This window comes from Oncorhynchus nerka, linkage group LG7 (assembly GCF_034236695.1).
Source record: "Oncorhynchus nerka isolate Pitt River linkage group LG7, Oner_Uvic_2.0, whole genome shotgun sequence".
NCBI lineage: Eukaryota > Metazoa > Chordata > Actinopteri > Salmoniformes > Salmonidae > Oncorhynchus > Oncorhynchus nerka.
Window position 1 is genome coordinate 90,355,184 of NC_088402.1, and position 20,561 is coordinate 90,375,744.

A 20,561-nucleotide genomic window follows, 5' to 3' on the forward strand; every position below is an offset into this window, starting at 1 on the left:
CAGTAAGGCCAGCAGGCTAATGTTCCTATCGACTCAGTAAGGCCAGCAGGCTAATGTTCCTATCGACTCAGTAAGACCAGCAGGCTAATGTTCCTATAGACTCAGTAAGGCCAGCAGGCTAATGTTCCTATAGACTCAGTAAGGCCAGCAGGCTAATGTTCCTATAGACTCAGTATGACCAGCAGGCTAATGTTCCTATAGACTCAGTATGACCAGCAGGCTAATGTTCCTATCGACTCAGTATGACCAGCAGGCTAATGTTCCTATAGACTCAGTATGACCAGCAGGCTAATGTTCCTATCGACTCAGTATGACCAGCAGGCTAATGTTCCTATAGACTCAGTATGACCAGCAGGCTAATGTTCCTATAGACTCAGTATGACCAGCAGGCTAATGTTCCTATCGACTCAGTAAGACCAGCAGGCTAATGTTCCTATAGACTCAGTATGACCAGCAGGCTAATGTTCCTATCGACTCAGTAAGACCAGCAGGCTAATGTTCCTATAGACTCAGTAAGGCCAGCAGGCTAATGTTCCTATCGACTCAGTAAGGCCAGCAGGCTAATGTTCCTATAGACTCAGTATGACCAGCAGGCTAATGTTCCTATAGACTCAGTATGACCAGCAGGCTAATGTTCCTATAGACTCAGTAAGACCAGCAGGCTAATGTTCCTATAGACTCAGTATGACCAGCAGGCTAATGTTCCTATAGACTCAGTAAGACCAGCAGGCTAATGTTCCTATCGACTCAGTAAGACCAGCAGGCTAATGTTCCTATAGACTCAGTAAGACCAGCAGGCTAATGTTCCTATAGACTCAGTAAGACCAGCAGGCTAATGTTCCTATCGACTCAGTAAGACCAGCAGGCTAATGTTCCTATAGACTCAGTAAGACCAGCAGGCTAATGTTCCTATAGACTCAGTAAGACCAGCAGGCTAATGTTCCTATAGACTGAGTAAGACCAGCAGGCTAATGTTCCTATCGACTCAGTAAGACCAGCAGGCTAATATTCCTATCGACTCAGTAAGACCAGCAGGCTAATGTTCCTATCGACTCAGTATGACCAGCAGGCTAATGTTCCTATCGACTCAGTATCACCAGCAGGCTAATGTTCCTATAGACTCAGTATGACCAGCAGGCTAATGTTCCTATAGACTCAGTATGACCAGCAGGCTAATGTTCCTATAGACTCAGTAAGACCAGCAGGCTAATGTTCCTATCGACTCAGTATGACCAGCAGTCTAATGTTCCTATAGACTCAGTATGACCAGCAGGCTAATGTTCCTATCGACTCAGTAAGACCAGCAGGCTAATGTTCCTATCGACTCAGTAAGGCCAGCAGGCTAATGTTCCTATAGACTCAGTAAGACCAGCAGGCTAATGTTCCTATAGACTCAGTAAGACCAGCAGGCTAATGTTCCTATAGACTCAGTAAGACCAGCAGGCTAATGTTCCTATAGACTCAGTAAGACCAGCAGGCTAATGTTCCTATAGACTCAGTAAGGCCAGCAGGCTAATGTTCCTATAGACTCAGTAAGACCAGCAGGCTAATGTTCCTATAGACTCAGTAAGGCCAGCAGGCTAATGTTCCTATAGACTCAGTAAGGCCAGCAGGCTAATGTTCCTATAGACTCAGTAAGACCAGCAGGCTAATGTTCCTATAGACTCAGTAAGACCAGCAGGCTAATGTTCCTATCGACTCAGTAAGACCAGCAGGCTAATGTTCCTATAGACTCAGTAAGGCCAGCAGGCTAATGTTCCTATAGACTCAGTAAGACCAGCAGGCTAATGTTCCTATAGACTCAGTAAGGCCAGCAGGCTAATGTTCCTATAGACTCAGTAAGACCAGCAGGCTAATGTTCCTATAGACTCAGTAAGGCCAGCAGGCTAATGTTCCTATAGACTCAGTAAGACCAGCAGGCTAATGTTCCTATAGACTCAGTAAGACCAGCAGGCTAATGTTCCTATAGACTCAGTAAGGCCAGCAGGCTAATGTTCCTATAGACTCAGTAAGACCAGCAGGCTAATGTTCCTATAGACTCAGTAAGACCAGCAGGCTAATGTTCCTATAGACTCAGTAAGACCAGCAGGCTAATGTTCCTATAGACTCAGTAAGACCAGCAGGCTAATGTTCCTATAGACTCAGTAAGGCCAGCAGGCTAATGTTCCTATAGACTCAGTAAGGCCAGCAGGCTAATGTTCCTATAGACTCAGTAAGGCCAGCAGGCTAATGTTCCTATAGACTCAGTAAGGCCAGCAGGCTAATGTTCCTATAGACTCAGTAAGACCAGCAGGCTAATGTTCCTATAGACTCAGTAAGGCCAGCAGGCTAATGTTCCTATAGACTCAGTAAGGCCAGCAGGCTAATGTTCCTATAGACTCAGTAAGGCCAGCAGGCTAATGTTCCTATAGACTCAGTAAGGCCAGCAGGCTAATGTTCCTATAGACTCAGTAAGGCCAGCAGGCTAATGTTCCTATAGACTCAGTAAGACCAGCAGGCTAATGTTCCTATAGACTCAGTAAGGCCAGCAGGCTAATGTTCCTATAGACTCAGTAAGACCAGCAGGCTAATGTTCCTATAGACTCAGTAAGGCCAGCAGGCTAATGTTCCTATAGACTCAGTAAGACCAGCAGGCTAATGTTCCTATAGACTCAGTAAGGCCAGCAGGCTAATGTTCCTATAGACTCAGTAAGGCCAGCAGGCTAATGTTCCTATAGACTCAGTAAGGCCAGCAGGCTAATGTTCCTATAGACTCAGTAAGACCAGCAGGCTAATGTTCCTATCGACTCAGTAAGACCAGCAGGCTAATGTTCCTATAGACTCAGTAAGGCCAGCAGGCTAATGTTCCTATAGACTCAGTAAGACCAGCAGGCTAATGTTCCTATCGACTCAGTAAGACCAGCAGGCTAATGTTCCTATAGACTCAGTAAGACCAGCAGGCTAATGTTCCTATCGACTCAGTAAGACCAGCAGGCTAATGTTCCTATAGACTCAGTAAGGCCAGCAGGCTAATGTTCCTATAGACTCAGTAAGACCAGCAGGCTAATGTTCCTATCGACTCAGTAAGGCCAGCAGGCTAATGTTCCTATAGACTCAGTAAGGCCAGCAGGCTAATGTTCCTATAGACTCAGTAAGACCAGCAGGCTAATGTTCCTATCGACTCAGTAAGGCCAGCAGGCTAATGTTCCTATAGACTCAGTAAGGCCAGCAGGCTAATGTTCCTATCGACTCAGTAAGGCCAGCAGGCTAATATTCCTATAGACTCAGTAAGGCCAGCAGGCTAATGTTCCTATAGACTCAGTAAGGCCAGCAGGCTAATGTTCCTATCGACTCAGTAAGGCCAGCAGGCTAATGTTCCTATCGACTCAGTAAGGCCAGCAGGCTAATATTCCTATAGACTCAGTAAGACCTGCAGGCTAATGTTCCTATAGACTCAGTAAGGCCAGCAGGCTAATGTTCCTATAGACTCAGTAAGACCTGCAGGCTAATGTTCCTATAGACTCAGTAAGGCCAGCAGGCTAATGTTCCTATAGACTCAGTAAGGCCAGCAGGCTAATGTTCCTATAGACTCAGTAAGGCCAGCAGGCTAATGTTCCTATAGACTCAGTAAGACCTGCAGGCTAATGTTCCTATAGACTCAGTAAGGCCAGCAGGCTAATGTTCCTATCGACTCAGTAAGGCCAGCAGGCTAATGTTCCTATAGACTCAGTAAGACCAGCAGGCTAATGTTCCTATAGACTCAGTAAGACCAGCAGGCTAATGTTCCTATAGACTCAGTAAGGCCAGCAGGCTAATGTTCCTATCGACTCAGTCTTTTTTATTTTTTAATATTTTTTTATTGGTGCGTAACTGTTATAAAAGTTGTATTGTAAGCTTTGTTTTGTATTTAAACTGCAATTTAAACGTGTACATGACACTGCAACAACATTTCCCCTTGGGGACGATAAAGTCAGTAAGTAAGTATGTTTCAACTAAGTTTTTTTTTTTTTGTAGTTGAACTGTGTCCCTTATGAACCCTAGTGTTTAGACCCTAGAAAAGCCTTGATGACGTTGGACATGTCCTCACCTCCTTGGAGTCGTGCAGCATAGACAGCATGTCATTGACAGCGGCCACGTCATCCTCTGCCATCTGCAGGAGATTCTCCACCTCCTTGTTCTTCACATTCAGCTCATCCGCGTGTTGCTGCAGACAGAAACAACATGAAGAGAGAATACTGTGAATAGAGTTAAATAGGTATAAAAAAAACGATGTCTGTGTCAGATTGAAGGTCGATTAAGAAGGTCGACGACATCCGATCCTCGTTTGCTAAGTCAAACGACACCGCTGGTTCTGCTCACACTGCCCTACCCTGTGCTCTGACCTCTTTCTCCCCTCTCTCTCCAGATGAAATCTCGCGTCTTGTGACGGCCGGCCGCCCAACAACCTGCCCGCTTGACCCTATCCCCTCCTCTCTTCTCCAGACCATTTCCGGAGACCTTCTCCCTTACCTCACCTCGCTCATCAACTCATCCCTGACCGCTGGCTACGTCCCTTCCGTCTTCAAGAGAGCGAGAGTTGCACCCCTTCTGAAAAAACCTACACTCGATCCCTCCGATGTCAACAACTACAGACCAGTATCCCTTCTTTCTTTTCTCTCCAAAACTCTTGAACGTGCCGTCCTTGGCCAGCTCTCCCGCTATCTCTCTCAGAATGACCTTCTTGATCCAAATCAGTCAGGTTTCAAGACTAGTCATTCAACTGAGACTGCTCTTCTCTGTATCACGGAGGTGCTCCGCACTGCTAAAGCTAACTCTCTCTCCTCTGCTCTCATCCTTCTAGACCTATCGGCTGCCTTCGATACTGTGAACCATCACATCCTCCTCTCCACCCTCTCCGAGTTGGGCATCTCCGGCGCGGCCCACGCTTGGATTGCGTCCTACCTGACAGGTCGCTCCTACCAGGTGGCGTGGCGAGAATCTGTCTCCTCACCACGTGCTCTCACCACTGGTGTCCCCCAGGGCTCTGTTCTAGGCCCTCTCCTATTCTCGCTATACACCAAGTCACTTGGCTCTGTCATAACCTCACATGGTCTCTCCTATCATTGCTATGCAGACGACACACAATTAATCTTCTCCTTTCCCCCTTCTGATGACCAGGTGGCGAATCGCATCTCTGCATGTCTGGCAGACATATCAGTGTGGATGACGGATCACCACCTCAAGCTGAACCTCGGCAAGACGGAGCTGCTCTTCCTCCCGGGAAGGACTGCCCGTTCCATGATCTCGCCATCACGGTTGACAACTCCATTGTGCCCTCCTCCCAGAGTGCTAAGAACCTTGGCGTGATCCTGGACAACACCCTGTCGTTCTCAAATAACATCAAGGCAGTGGCCCGTTCCTGTAGGTTCATGCTCTACAACATCCGCAGAGTACGACCCTGCTTCACACAGGAAGCGGCGCAGGTCCTAATCCAGGCACTCGTCATCTCCCGTCTGGATTACTGCAACTCGCTGTTGGCTGGGCTCCCTGCCTGTGCCATTAAACCCCTACAACTCATCCAGAACGCCGCAGCCCGTCTGGTGTTCAACCTTCCCAAGTTCTCTCACGTCACCCCGCTCCTCCGCTCTCTCCACTGGCTTCCAGTTGAAGCTCGCATCCGCTACAAGACCATGGTGCTTGCCTACGGAGCTGTGAGGGGAACGGCACCTCAGTACCTCCAGGCTCTGATCAGGCCCTACACCCAAACAAGGGCACTGCGTTCATCCACCTCTGGCCTGCTCGCCTCCCTACCACTGAGGAAGTACAGTTCCCGCTCAGCCCAGTCAAAACTGTTCGCTGCTCTGGCCCCCCAATGGTGGAACAAACTCCCTCACGACGCCAGGACAGCGGAGTCAATCACCACCTTCCGGAGACACCTGAAACCCCACCTCTTTAAGGAATACCTAGGATAGGATAAAGTAATCCTTCTCACCCCCCTTAAAATATTTAGATGCACTATTGTAAAGTGGCTGTTCCACTGGATGTCATAAGGTGAATGCACCAATTTGTAAGTCGCTCTGGATAAGAGCGTCTGCTAAATGACTTAAATGTAAATGTAAACTCTCATTCTGCTTTCCTGTGTGTGTGTGTGTCTTTCTGTGTCTTTCTGTGTCTTTCTGTGTGTGTGTGTGTCTTTCAGTGTGTCTGTGTGTATGTGTATGTGTGTGTATGTGTATGTGTATGTGTGTGTGTGTGTGTGTGTGTGTGTGTGTGTATGTGTGTGTATGTGTATGTGTGTGTGTGTGTGTGTGTGTGTATGTATGTGTATGTGTGTGTGTGTGTGTGTGTGTGTATGTGTGTGTGTGTGTGTGTATGTGTGTGTATGTGTATGTGTATGTGTGTGTGTGTGTGTGTGTGTATCCATCTCTGCATGTCTGTGTTACCTGGCAGTCCTCCAGCCTCTTCTCATTAACAGCGTTCGTATCGGAGGCGACGGCCGTGTTTTTAACTGCCTGGTTCAGAGCGTCCCTCAGGTCCATCAGTTGGTCATGGAACTTCCTCAGACGCTCCCTGATGTTCTTCACCAAATCCTCGTTCTCCACCACACGACTCACCAGCTGGTCTTTTACCTTCTCCAGCACTACAGAGAGACAGGAAAGACAAAAGACACCTTTAGTTTTACAATCAGAAGGTCTCCTCCTTAAGGTCCTGAATACAAAGCACTACAGCAATATGTCTCGTATGGACTAAAAGGCTTCGTGTGGTCAATCCGACGTCTGAAGTGGTCGTACGGTATTTACTGCGACGCAGCCTCCGCAGACGTCAGGACTTTCATACTTCTTGAGCTTAACAGAGTAGAGCAGAGCAGAGCAATTGTGAAGGAAGTTGTCATGGAAGTAAGTTTGAGTTTATACAGGACGTCCTGCCCCCCTGGTTATGGATAGGTACACTCAAAATGGCCACCTGCCCACCCATCAGAGATCATTGACTTGAATAGAGATTACACTTCCTGGTTATGGATAGGTACACTCAAAATGGCCACCTGCCCACCCATCAGAGATCATTGACTTGAATATAGATTCCCGCTCTAGTAATTCTATTTCTAAGAGTATGACTGACGTTTCTCAGCCTCGGACAGCTCTCTGTCGGCTATCTTCTTCTGGCCGACACAGCTCCTGAATCTCATCTCTCTCAGCATGGCCTCCACCTGCTGTATCTTCTTAGAGAGGTCTTCCTCCTCCTGCTCCACTTCTGTCTCATTCAGAACCGTACGTTTTACCTGCAGCATGAGGTCTGGATAGGCAGAGAGAGAGAGAGAGAGAGAGAGAGACAGACAGAGAGAGAGAGACAGAGACAGAGAGAGAGAGACAGAGACAGAGAGAGAGACAGAGAGAGAGAGAGAGAGAGAGAGAGAGAGAGAGAGAGAGCGAGACAGAGAGACAGAGAGAGAGAGACAGAGAGAGAGAGACAGAGAGAGAGACAGAGAGAGAGAGAGAGACAGAGAGAGAGAGACAGAGAGAAAGACAACATCTATATTATAGACACAGAGTGTACAGAACATTAGGAACACCTTCCTAATACTGAGTTGCACCCCCTTATGCCATCGGAAAAGCATCAATTCGTTGGGGCATGGAATACAAGGTGTCAAAAGCGTTCCACAGGAATGCTGGCCCATGTTGACTCCAATCCAATGCTTCCCACAGTTGTGCCAAGTTGGCTGGATGTCCTTTGGGTGGTGGACCATTCTTGATACACACGTGAAACTGTCGAGTGTGAAAAACTCAGCAGCGGTTGCAGTTCTTCACACAAACCAGTGCACCTGGCGCCTACTACCATACCCCGTACAAAGGCACTTCAATATTTAGTCTCTGAATGGATATTTAGTTGTGCCTATTCACCCTCTGAATGGATATTTAGTTGTGCCTATTCACCCTCTGAATGGATATTTAGTTGTGCCTATTCACCCTCTGAATGGATATTTAGTTGTGCCTATTCACCCTCTGAATGGATATTTAGTTGTGCCTATTCACCCTCTGAATGGATATTTAGTCTTGCCTATTCACCCTCTGAATGGATATTTAGTTGTGCCTATTCACCCTCTGAATGGATATTTAGTTTTGCCTATTCACCCTCTGAATGGATATTTAGTTTTGCCTATACACCCTCTGAATGGATATTTAGTTGTGCCTATACACCCTCTGAATGGATATTTAGTTGTGCCTATTCACCCTCTGAATGGATATTTAGTTGTGCCTATTCACCCTCTGAATGGCACTCATACACAATCCATGTCTCAAGGCTTAAAAATCCTTCTTTAAACTGTCTCCTCCCCTTCATCTACATGTCTCCTCCCCTTCATCTACATGTCTCCTCCCCTTAATCTACATTGATTTGAAGTGGATTTAACAACTGACATCAATAAGGGATCATAGCTTTCACCTGGATTCACCTGGTCAGTCTATGTCACTCAGTTTTTGTTGTATGGTCTATATATACAGTATATAGTGTGATTCAGACCAGTATGGTTCTCCTGCAGCATTAGGTCTGTATATATAGTGTGATTCAGACCAGAGGTCTGTATATATAGTCTGATTCAGACCAGAGGTCTGTATATATAGTCTGATTCAGACCAGTATGGTTCTCCTGCAGCATTAGGTCTGTATATATAGTGTGATTCAGACCAGAGGTCTGTATATATAGTGTGAATCAGACCAGAGGTCTGTATATATAGTGTGATTCAGACCAGAGGTCTGTATATATAGTGTGATTCAGACCAGAGGTCTGTATATATAGTGTGATTCAGACCAGAGGTCTGTATATATAGTCTGATTCAGACTAGAGGTCTGTATATATAGTGTGATTCAGACCAGAGGTCTGTATATATAGTGTGATTCAGACTAGAGGTCTGTATATATAGTCTGATTCAGACTAGAGGTCTGTATATATAGTGTGATTCAGACTAGAGGTCTGTATATATAGTGTGATTCAGACTAGAGGTCTGTATATATAGTGTGAATCAGACCAGAGGTCTGTATATATAGTGTGATTCAGACCAGAGGTCTGTATATATAGTGTGATTCAGACCAGAGGTCTGTATATATAGTGTGATTCAGACTAGAGGTCTGTATATATAGTGTGATTCAGACTAGAGGTCTGTATATATAGTGTGATTCAGACCAGAGGTCTGTATATATAGTGTGATTCAGACCAGAGGTCTGTATATATAGTGTGATTCAGACCAGTATGGTTCTCCTGCAGCATTAGGTCTGTATAGTCTATGTGTAAGAGTCACAGGGCTCCATAATAACAGGTTCAGCTCCAGCCCACGATTTGGTTGTTTCAGTGTTTCACTCAGAAGTGTACTAGACCGGTATGATTCAATAAATACATGGTTTATTCTAACACAGTCTTCAAGCAGGAATGCATGATTCCAGATATTTTGACGATTGTCTTGAATTTGGGGTTTGACTACTAGGTAATAGTTTTTTTTAAATCAAAATAGGATTCTTTAATTTTGCTGATATTTGTTGTTCAATAGATATTTATTTGTCTACATATTTTTGGGCAGTAATATCACATATGCTAATTCATTTGGGGCCGTGTAATTGATATATAGACCTATGCCTATTCATTAAATGGCTGACCTGAGGGCCCTTTGTTCAATCTTGGGGCGGCAGGGTAGCCTAGTGGTTAAGAGCGTTGGACTAGTAACCGGAAGGTTGCAAGTTCAAACCCCCGAGCTGAACAAGGCAGTTAACCCACTGTTCCTAGGCTGTCATTGAATATAAGAATGTGCTCTTAACTGACTTGCCTAGTTAAATAAAGGTAAAATTAAATTTGAAATACAATTCAGACCAGAATGCTGGGACCCGTTTCTCTTCAGCAGTAACAACAGGGGTGTAAATGTTTTGGATTGTCTGGCGCTAAACCGAACTCGGCTAGGCGAACTGAACGAGTGTGCTCTCGTACTCCCTTATACCTTTGCTTGAGCAAATAGGAGAAAAAAAAGCGGCAATAGTACTGTTTGTCCATCTTGAGACGCCGTAGCCAGTATCCACTTCCTCAAAATAGTCAGAATTAATTTAAAAAAAAACTCATTTCAGTCGCGCAATTATACATTTAATACTATGTTTGGTGCAGTATTTTTTTAATTTTTTTAAATCTCATTGAATGACAACAAACACTTCATTGTAGAATCCCTCCTGTTGACCAATCACTAACGAAGGGGCGTAGATTTGGGCTATCGACTTCGGTTTGCTGCGGGAAAAAATATTATGTTTCCACGAACAGCCGAAAAAAAAAAAGTTTGCCGAATTAACAAAAAAAACATCACAAAAATGTTGTCCTAAAATTTATGCCACACACTGTTCGGGATGGAAAACACACGGATGCCTTTACCTCGTCATTCAACTACAAAAATACAAAAATATGGTCTTATGTGATCTTAGGAGATCTTTGGTGATCTTAGGAGATCTTTGGTGATCTTAGGAGATCTTAGGAGATCTTAGGTGATCTTTGGTGATCTTAGGAGATCTTAGGAGATCTTAGGAGATCTTAGGTGATCTTTGGTGATCTTAGGAGATCTTAGGAGATCTTTGGTGATCTTAGGTGATCTTAGGTGATCTTTGGTGATCTTTGGTGATCTTAGGAGATCTTAGGAGATCTTAGGTGATCTTTGGTGATCTTTGGTGATCTTAGGTGATTTTAGGAGATCTTATATGGTTTGTTCTATGACATCATCTTCATCATCTAACGTCACTTTTTGGGAATTTTAAAGCGTTTATGTAATACAAAACAAACACATTTGACATTGACCAATCGCATTGACCAATCGCATTGACCAATCGCTCTCATCCAGATCAAACGGGGTTAAGTGCCCTTTGCTCAAGGGCACAAGGACAGATTTTTCACTTAGGTGGGCTTGGGTATTAGGACGACTAGCTGGTGAGCTCCTTGTACACCTACCTTTCACCTTGCCCATGATGCTCTTGATGTGTGAGAGCAGGTCCCAGGCTCTCTGATGCGTGTCAGTGCCGCTGTCCTCCAGAGTGTTTGCTTTGTCTGCTGTCGCCACCACCTGGCCGGAGGACGACATTACATCAACTCAACATACTGTTGGATGTTACAGTCAACCTTAGTGCCTAACTTATACTGGTTGGATACACTACTGTGTGAATTACTGAACAATAGTTTTGGAGTAGTTGACTGTAACAAATACGTTATAAAAAATAAAATTAATGCATATGTTTTAAAAGAGAGAGACGGGTAGAGAGAGAGAGAGAGAATGAGAGAGAGATAGAGAGAGAGAGAGAGACAGAGAGACAGAGAGAGAGAGAACGAGAGAGAGACAGAGAGAGAGAGACAGAGAGAGAGAGAACGAGAGAGACAGAGAGAGAGAGAGAGAGAGAACGAGAGAGAGAGAGAACGAGAGAGACAGAGAGAGAGACAGAGAGACAGAGAGAGAACGAGAGAGAGACAGAGAGAGAGAGAGAGACAGAGAGAGAGAGAGAGAGAGAACGAGAGAGAGAGAGAACGAGAGAGACAGAGAGAGAGAGACAGAGAGACAGAGAGAGAGAGAACGAGAGAGAGACAGAGAGAGAGAGAGAGACAGAGAGAGAGAGAGAGAGAGAACGGGAGAACAAGAGAGAGAACGAGAGAGTAAACAGAGAATAAAGTTACTGCGATAAATGGTCATCACCTTCCCCTCCAGGTCATTGATATCTGAATTGATGTTGATGAACTCTCCCTCCAACATGTCCACTCTATTACTGCTCTCATCCAGAGTATCGCTGTAGTTCTCTATGGCAATCTGGGTAACAGAGGTACTTTCGGTGAGTACAATGCCGAAAATGAGTTAGAAGAAGTAGAAATAGGGGTGTTGCTTTGTGAAGAGTGTGAGTATTCAGTGTTTATGTACTCACAGCGATATCGTTCACGGATCTGCTGAGGTTGTGTAGCTGAGCCCAGGGGATAGAGGAGACGCTCAGGTTGATCAGGTGACGAGCCACTGAGCCAAAGTTGTCAGTCATACCGTCTAGATCCTTCAACAGGACTACAACACAGCTGTCACATGCTGCAAGGGCACAGACAAGACACACATTATCACCTAGATCGCACACACACACACACACACACACACACACACACACACACACACACACACACAACACAAACACACACAAACACACACACACACACAAACACACACAAACAAACACACACACACACACACACACACAAACGCACGCACACACACACACACACACACACACACAAACACTCTTATCACGTCCACCACAACACCGTGTTTGCAGGTCGCAGCTGAAACGTCAAAATGTCCTCCCTTAACGTCTTTCAGGAAGCTATGAGCTGATAATTTTCAGAGCGTCAGGATGTTGCATTGATACTAACAGCTCATTTCAGCCTCTCCTTAGCCCCCCCGCTGACTAGGTCACTACTCACGTTCACAGGTCATGTCACGTCCGTGCTGTACAGGAACATTGTATCTATGGGAACAGCTGTCACACTGTCTGCCTGTCAAGCCGTCTCCACAGCGACACTCCCCTGTCCGAGGGTCACAGCGACCGTGCTGACACTGACACTCTGAACACACAGGGAAGAGAACAGACATCATTATAACGTCAGAGGACCACGGGGAACAGCAAGAGAAGCAATACTTTCTTTTTTTTTACCTTTCTTTTTTTTAAACTTAGTAAATATTGGAGAAAAAGAACAACAAAAAAACATACAAATTTAGTTAGTTCATCAACAATCCATTGAAGATGAAGAAGAAACTAAAGTATTGAAACTAATAATGTCGTCTCTGGCCCCTGCTAGTCAGCCAAAGCTCCCGTCTGTTGGCATTATCACCATCTTTCCTCTGTGGTTTAACTCACTCCTGCATCCCTCAGGGCGGTAGTCCCAGTACCCAGGGGCACACTGGCGACAGTTAGGGCCACTGGTCCCTGGTTGGCAGGCACACGACCCGGTCCTTGGGTCACACGGTTGGACCAGGGCCGCCGCGGCGTCACAGTCACAGCGACGACACCCGGAGCACGACTCATAGCCGAACGCACCGTCCTGTGGAAAAACACAGACATACAATTGTTTTTTATTTGAAACAGGCAAGTCAGTGAAGAACAAATTCTTATTTACAATGGCAGCCTACCCCGGCCAAAATCTAACAACACTGGGCCAATTGTGAGGCGCCCTACGAGACTACCGATCACGGCCAGTTGTGATACAACTTGGAATCGAACCAGGGTCTGTAGTGATGCTTCTAGTACTGTGATGCAGTGCCTTAGACCACTGCGCCATTCGGGAGCCCAATGAGGAGAGGACATAGACAGCAGGCCAAGACCTTGACTGAACGACAGTCAGTTACTGTGAATGACCTGATTGACTGAACGATAGTTTGGACCAAGTCAGTAGTGTGAGGTTAGATAGACATGAAGTTCAGGACGTACCTGGTAGGGGTCACAGTTTCTGACGATAACTGAGTCCAGTACGTACCTGGTAGGGGTCACAGTTTCTGACGATAACTGAGTCCAGTACGTACCTGGTAGGGGTCACAGTTTCTGACGATAACTGAGTCCAGTACGTACCTGGTAGGGGTCACAGTTTCTGACGATAACTGAGTCCAGTACGTACCTGGTAGGGGTCACAGTTTCTGACGATAACTGAGTCCAGTACGTACCTGGCAGGGGTCACAGTTTCTGACGATAACTGAGTTCAGTACGTACCTGGTAGGGGTCACGGTTTCTGACGATAACTGAGTCCAGTACGTACCTGGTAGGGGTCACGGTTTCTGACGATAACTGAGCCCAGTGCGTACCTGGTAGGGGTCACAGTTTCTGACGATAACTGAGTCCAGTACGTACCTGGTAGGGGTCACAATTTCTGACGATAACTGAGTCCAGTACGTACCTGGTAGGGGTCACAGTTTCTGACGATAACTGAGTCCAGTACGTACCTGGCAGGGGTCACAGTTTCTGACGATAACTGAGTTCAGTACGTACCTGGTAGGGGTCACAGTTTCTGACGATAACTGAGCCCAGTGCGTACCTGGTAGGGGTCACAGTTTCTGACGATAACTGAGCCCAGTACGTACCTGGTAGGGGTCACAGTTTCTGACGATAACTGAGTCCAGTACGTACCTGGTAGGGGTCACAGTTTCTGACGATATCTGAGTCCAGTACGTACCTGGTAGGGGTCACAGTTTCTGACGATAACTGAGTCCAGTACGTACCTGGTAGGGGTCACAGTTTCTGACGATAACTGAGTCCAGTACGTACCTGGTAGGGGTCACAGTTTCTGACGATAACTGAGTCCAGTACGTACCTGGTAGGGGTCACAGTTTCTGACGATAACTGAGTCCAGTACGTACCTGGCAGCGGTCACAGTTTCTGACGATAACTGAGTCCAGTACGTACCTGGTAGGGGTCACAGTTTCTGACGATAACTGAGTTCAGTACGTACCTGGTAGGGGTCACAGTTTCTGACGATAACTGAGTCCAGTACGTACCTGGTAGGGGTCACAGTTTCTGACGATAACTGAGTTCAGTACGTACCTGGTAGGGGTCACAGTTTCTGACGATAACTGAGTCCAGTACGTACCTGGCAGCGGTCACAGTGTGGTCCGGTCACACCTTGTTTACATTGACATTGTCCTGTGTGACGGTCACATGAAGCTGTGCCACAGGGAGAGCAGTTGCATCCTGGGTAAATAAGAGAGAGATGGGGAGATAATTGCAGAGACGACTGACAGGAAACCGTCTAACATCAGAGGAAGTGATTTGTTAACCCTTCGCACACAACATGTCATTAACGAGATTAAGACCTTGTGGTGAAAACAGAACTCGTTTTTTTGAGACTTCCTGGATTAAAGAGAAATATAATAACTGGGATGAGGCTAGAGAGGGTATGTAAACTAGTATTATGCTAGAGAGGCTGTAAACTGGGATTAGGCTAGAGAGGGTATGTAAACTGGGATTAGGCTAGAGAGGGTATGTAAACTGGGATTAGGCTAGAGAGGGTATGTAAACTGGGATTAGGCTAGAGAGGCTGTAAACTGGGATTAGGCTAGAGAGGCTGTTAACTGGGATTAGGCTAGAGAGGCTGTTAACTGGGATTAGGCTAGAGAGGCTGTAAACTGGGATTAGGCTAGAGAGGGTGTAAACTGGGATTATGCTAGAGAGGGTGTAACTGGGATTAGGCTAGAGAGGGTATGTAAAACTGGAATTAGGCTAGAGAGGCTGAAAACTGGGATTAGGCTAGAGAGGCTGTAAACTGGGATTAGGCTAGAGAGGCTGAAAACTTGGATTAGGCTAGAGAGGCTGTAAACTGGGATTAGGCTAGAGAGAGGGTATGCAAACTGGGATTAGGCTAGAGAGAGGGTATGTAAACTGGGATTAGGCTAGAGAGAGGGTATGTAAACTGGGATTAGGCTAGAGACGGTATGTAAACTGGGATTAGGCTAGAGAGGCTGTAAACTGGGATTAGGCTAGAGAGGGGCTGTAAACTGGGATTAGGCTAGAGAGGGTATGTAAACTGGGATTAGGCTAGAGAGGCTGTAAACTGGGATTAGTCTAGAGAGGCTATGTTAACTGGGAATAGTCTAGAGAGGGTATGTAAATTGGGATTAGTCTAGAGAGGGTATGTAAACTGGGATTAGTCTAGAGAGGCTGTAAACAGGGATTAGGCTAGAGAGGCTGTAAACGGGGATTAGGCTAGAGAGAGGGTATGTAAACTGGGATTAGGCTAGAGAGGGTATGTAAACTGGGATTAGGCTAGAGAGGCTGAAAACTTGGATTAGGCTAGAGAGGCTGTAAACTGGGATTAGGCTAGAGAGGCTATGTAAACTGGGATTAGGCTAGAGAGGCTGTAAACTGGGATTAGGCTAGAGAGGCTATGTAAACTGGGATTAGGCTAGAGAGGCTGTAAACTGGGATTAGGCTAGAGAGGCTATGTAAACTGGGATTAGGCTAGAGAGGGTATGTAAACTGGGATTAGGCTAGAGAGGCTGTAAACTGGGATTAGGCTAGAGAGGCTATGTAAACTGGGATTAGGCTAGAGAGGCTATGTAAACTGGGATTAGGCTAGAGAGGCTGTAAACTGGGATTAGTCTAGAGAGGCTATGTTAACTGGAATTAGGCTAAAGAGGCTATGTAAACTGGGATTAGGCTAGAGAGGCTGTAAACTGGGATTAGGCTAGAGAGGCTGAAAACTTGGATTAGGCTAGAGAGGCTGTAAACTGGGATTAGGCTAGAGAGAGGGTATGCAAACTGGGATTAGGCTAGAGAGAGGGTATGTAAACTGGGATTAGGCTAGAGAGGCTATGTAAACTGGGATTAGGCTAGAGAGGCTGTAAACTGGGATTAGTCTAGAGAGGCTATGTTAACTGGAATTAGGCTAAAGAGGCTATGTAAACTGGGATTAGGCTAGAGAGGCTGTAAACTGGAATTAGGCTAGAGAGGCTATGTAAACTGGGATTAGGCTAGAGAGGCTGTAAACTGGGATTAGGCTAGAGAGGCTATGTAAACTGGGATTAGGCTAGAGAGGCTATGTAAACTGGGATTAGGCTAGAGAGGCTGTAAACTGGGATTAGGCTAGAGAGGCTATGTAAACTGGGATTAGGCTAGAGAGGCTGTAAACTGGGATTAGGCTAGAGAGGCTATGTAAACTGGGATTAGGCTAGAGAGGCTGTAAACTGGGATTAGGCTAGAGAGGCTATGTAAACTGGGATTAGGCTAGAGAGGCTGTAAACTGGGATTAGGCTAGAGAGGCTATGTAAACTGGGATTAGGCTAGAGAGGGTATGTAAACTGGGATTAGGCTAGAGAGGCTGTAAACTGGGATTAGGCTAGAGAGGGTATGTAAACCGGGATTAGGCTAGAGAGGCTATGTAAACTGGGATTAGGCTAGAGAGGCTGTAAACTGGGATTAGTCTAGAGAGGCTATGTTAACTGGAATTAGGCTAGAGAGGCTATGTAAACTTGGATTAGGCTAGAGTGGCTGTAAACTGGGATTAGGCTAGAGAGGCTGTAAACTGGGATTAGGCTAGAGAGGCTATGTAAACTGGGATTAGGCTAGAGAGGGTATGTAAACTGGGATTAGGCTAGAGAGGGTATGTAAACCGGGATTAGGCTAGAGAGGCTATGTTAACTGGAATTAGGCTAGAGAGGCTATGTAAACTGGGATTAGGCTAGAGAGGCTGTAAACTGGGATTAGGCTAGAGAGGCTATGTAAACTGGGATTAGGCTAGAGAGGGTATGTAAACTGGGATTAGGCTAGAGAGGCTATGTTAACTGGGATTAGGCTAGAGAGGGTATGTAAACTTGCATTAGGCTAGAGAGGGTATGTAAACTTGCATTAGGCTAGAGAGGGTATGTAAACTGGGATTAGGCTAGAGAGGCTGTAAACCGGGATTAGGCTAGAGAGGGTATGTAAACTGGGATTAGGCTAGAGAGGCTATGTAAACTGGGATTAGGCTAGAGAGGCTATGTTAACTGGGATTAGGCTAGAGAGGCTATGTAAACTGGGATTAGGCTAGAGAGGCTGTAAACTGGGATTAGGCTAGAGAGGGTATGGTGTATGTGTGTTTTCACGTGCATAAACACGTACAGACCTGTGTCTGTGTGTGTGTGTGTACATGCGTCTGTGTGTGTGTGTACATGCATCTGTGTGTGTGTGTGTGTACATGCGTCTGTGTGTGTGTACATGCGTCTGTGTGTGTGTGTGTGTGTGTATGTGTACATGCGTCTGTGTGTGTGTACATGCGTCTGTGTGTGTGCGTCTGTGTGTGTGTGTGTGCGTGTCTGTGTGTGCACTCGTGTGTGCGCGCATGTGTGTGTGTGTGTGTGTGTGTTTATTGTCCGACCGGGGCCGGTTGGTCTTACTGGTGCAGTTCCTGGCAGTGACGGCGTCACCGTAGAAACCGGGGCCGCAGATCTCGCAGTGCGTCCCGGCGGTGTTGTGCATGCAGCTGTGACACTCGCCCGTCAGCCCGTCACAGTCGCTGAACAGCATGTTGGGGTCCGTGTTGTCATGGCAATGGCAGGGCTGGCACGCGCTGCCAATCACCATGGGGTTGCCGTAGAAACCGGGAGCACACCTGAAGGAGGGTAGAGACAGAATGAGGAGGAGTCAGCGCGTGCATTGGACACAGGTGCGTTTGTTAAGGTCATCAAACAAAAGAAGTATGAGACTTTTTTCCATAAAAACGGCTCTCTTCACTGTTAGTTCAACATGGCAAGATTGTTATATAGTAAAGCTGATTTCATCATTGACTGGACTACTGACCTTTGACACTGGGGTCCAGCGTAGCCAGGCATACACAGACACTGCATCCTGTTGGGTTTCTCCACACAGCCCACTGCAAAACTACAGGGGAGAGAAGAGGTAGCAGCCAGTTTAGTCAGAGACACAAAACCAATCTACAGTTTCTCTACAATACGTTAACAGATGAACAAAGAGAGGATCCAGGAGAGGAGAGGAGAGGAGAGGAAAGGAGAGGCTACTCATTTGTTGGAGGACACCTGCAGAGGGTCAGGGGTAGAAAAGAGAAGAAGAGGAGAGGAGAGGTTACTGACTTGTTGGAGGACACCTGCAGAAGGTCAGGGGTAGAAAAGAGAAGAAGAGGAGAGGAGAGGAGAGGAGAGGCTACTCATTTGTTGGAGGACACCTGCAGAGGGTCAGGGGTAGAAAAGAGAAGAAGAGGAGAGGAGAGGAGAGGAGAGGAGAGGAGAGGGAGGAGAGGAGAGGAGAGGCTACTCATTTGTTGGAGGACACCTGCAGAGGGTCAGGGGTAGAAAAGAGAAGAAGAGGAGAGGAGAGGTTACTGACTTGTTGGAGGACACCTGCAGAAGGTCAGGGGTAGAAAAGAGAAGAAGAGGAGAGGAGAGGAGAGGCTACTCATTTGTTGGAGGACACCTGCAGATGGTCAGGGGTAGAAAAGAGAAGAAGAGGAGAGGAGAGGAGAGGAGAGGCTACTCATTTGTTGAAGGCCACCTGCAGAGGATCAGGGGTAGAAAAGAGAAGAAGAGGAGAGGAGAGGTTACTGACTTGTTGGAGGACACCTGCAGAGGGTCAGGGGTAGAAAAGAGAAGAAGAGGAGAGGTTACTGACTTGTTGGAGGACACCTGCAGAGGGTCAGGGGTAGAAAAGAGAAGAAGAGGAGAGGAGAGGTTACTGACTTGTTGGAGGACACCTGCAGAGGACAGGGGCAGGTGTCACAGGAGAGGGATTGTCCATCTCGAGAGTTGTTACCATGGAAACCACCTTGACATTTCTCACAATGGTCTCCAGCCCTGTTGTGTTGACAGTTCTGAGAGAAACATCATATACATGATACACCCAACAGAACACAGACATTAAAACACAACGATTCTTTTGATAATTTATATAAATTATTGAGCGTCTGCTAAATGACTTAAATGTAAATGTAAATGATTTGAGTCATAAACTTGGCGAACATCCCAATTTCAATTCCCAGAGGCAGTAGTTAAAAACAGTCTGTCAGCCATGATGATGTTCCCAGAGGTTATAGTGGTGTTATAGTACTGACTACAGTTATAGTACTGACTACAGTTATAGTACTGACTACAGTTATAGTACTGACTATAGTTATAGTGGTGTTATAGTACTGACTACAGTTATAGTACTGACTACAGTTATAGTACTGACTATAGTTATAGTGGTGTTATAGTACTGACTACAGTTATAGTACTGACTATAGTATAGTTATAGTACTGACTACAGTTATAGTACTGACTATAGTGATAGTGGTGTTATAGTACTAATTATAGTTATAGTACTGACTATAGTTATAGTGGTGTTATAGTACTGACTATAGTTATAGTGGTGTTATAGTACTGACTATAGTTATAGTGGTGTTATAGTACTAATTATAGTTATAGTACTGACTATAGTTATAGTACTGACTATAGTTATAGTGGTGTTATAGTACTAATTATAGTTATAGTACTGACTATAGTTATAGTACTGACTACAGTTATAGTACTGACTACAGTTATAGTACTGACTACAGTTATAGTACTGACTATAGTTATAGTGGTGTTATAGTACTGACTATAGTTATGGTGGTGTTATAGTACTGACTACAGTTATAGTACTGACTATAGTTATAGTACTGACTATAGTTATAGTGGTGACTATAGTTATAGTACTGACTATAGTTATAGTGGTGACTATAGTTATAGTACTGACTACAGTTATAGTACTGACTATAGTTATAGTACTGACTATAGTTATAGTGGTGTTATAGTACTGACTACAGTTATAGTACTGACCATAGTTATAGTGGTGTTATAGTACTGACTATAACACTAGTACTGACTATAGTTATAGTGGTGTTATAGCACTGACTATAGTTATAGTACTGACTATAGTTATAGTGGTGTTATAGTACTGACTATAGTTATAGTGGTGTTATAGTACTGACTATAGTTATAGTGGTGTTATAGTACTGACTATAGTTATAATGGTGTTATAGTACTGACTATAGTTATAGTGGTGTTATAGTGCTGACTATAGTTATAGTACTGACTATAGTTATAGTGGTGTTATAGTACTGACTATAGTTAT

At 45.4% G+C, this 20,561-nt stretch overlaps 1 protein-coding gene across 1 annotated transcript in view; it reads right to left on the minus strand.

Moving 5' to 3' along the window:
- The window catches only part of LOC115126216 (laminin subunit alpha-5-like), a 323,432-nt gene that overhangs the window by 87,465 nt on the left and 215,406 nt on the right, over window positions 1–20,561 (minus strand). Inside the window, exons 41-52 of the mRNA XM_065021107.1 lie at window positions 19,151–19,281; window positions 18,258–18,338; window positions 17,855–18,069; window positions 14,575–14,675; window positions 12,855–13,038; window positions 12,421–12,561; window positions 11,880–12,031; window positions 11,657–11,767; window positions 10,924–11,035; window positions 7,078–7,251; window positions 6,402–6,598; window positions 4,067–4,183 (exon numbers count right to left, since the gene is read on the minus strand). Of these exons, the coding sequence (XP_064877179.1) occupies window positions 4,067–4,183; window positions 6,402–6,598; window positions 7,078–7,251; window positions 10,924–11,035; window positions 11,657–11,767; window positions 11,880–12,031; window positions 12,421–12,561; window positions 12,855–13,038; window positions 14,575–14,675; window positions 17,855–18,069; window positions 18,258–18,338; window positions 19,151–19,281 (1,716 nt within the window). The remainder of the gene's footprint in view (window positions 1–4,066; window positions 4,184–6,401; window positions 6,599–7,077; window positions 7,252–10,923; window positions 11,036–11,656; window positions 11,768–11,879; window positions 12,032–12,420; window positions 12,562–12,854; window positions 13,039–14,574; window positions 14,676–17,854; window positions 18,070–18,257; window positions 18,339–19,150; window positions 19,282–20,561) is intronic.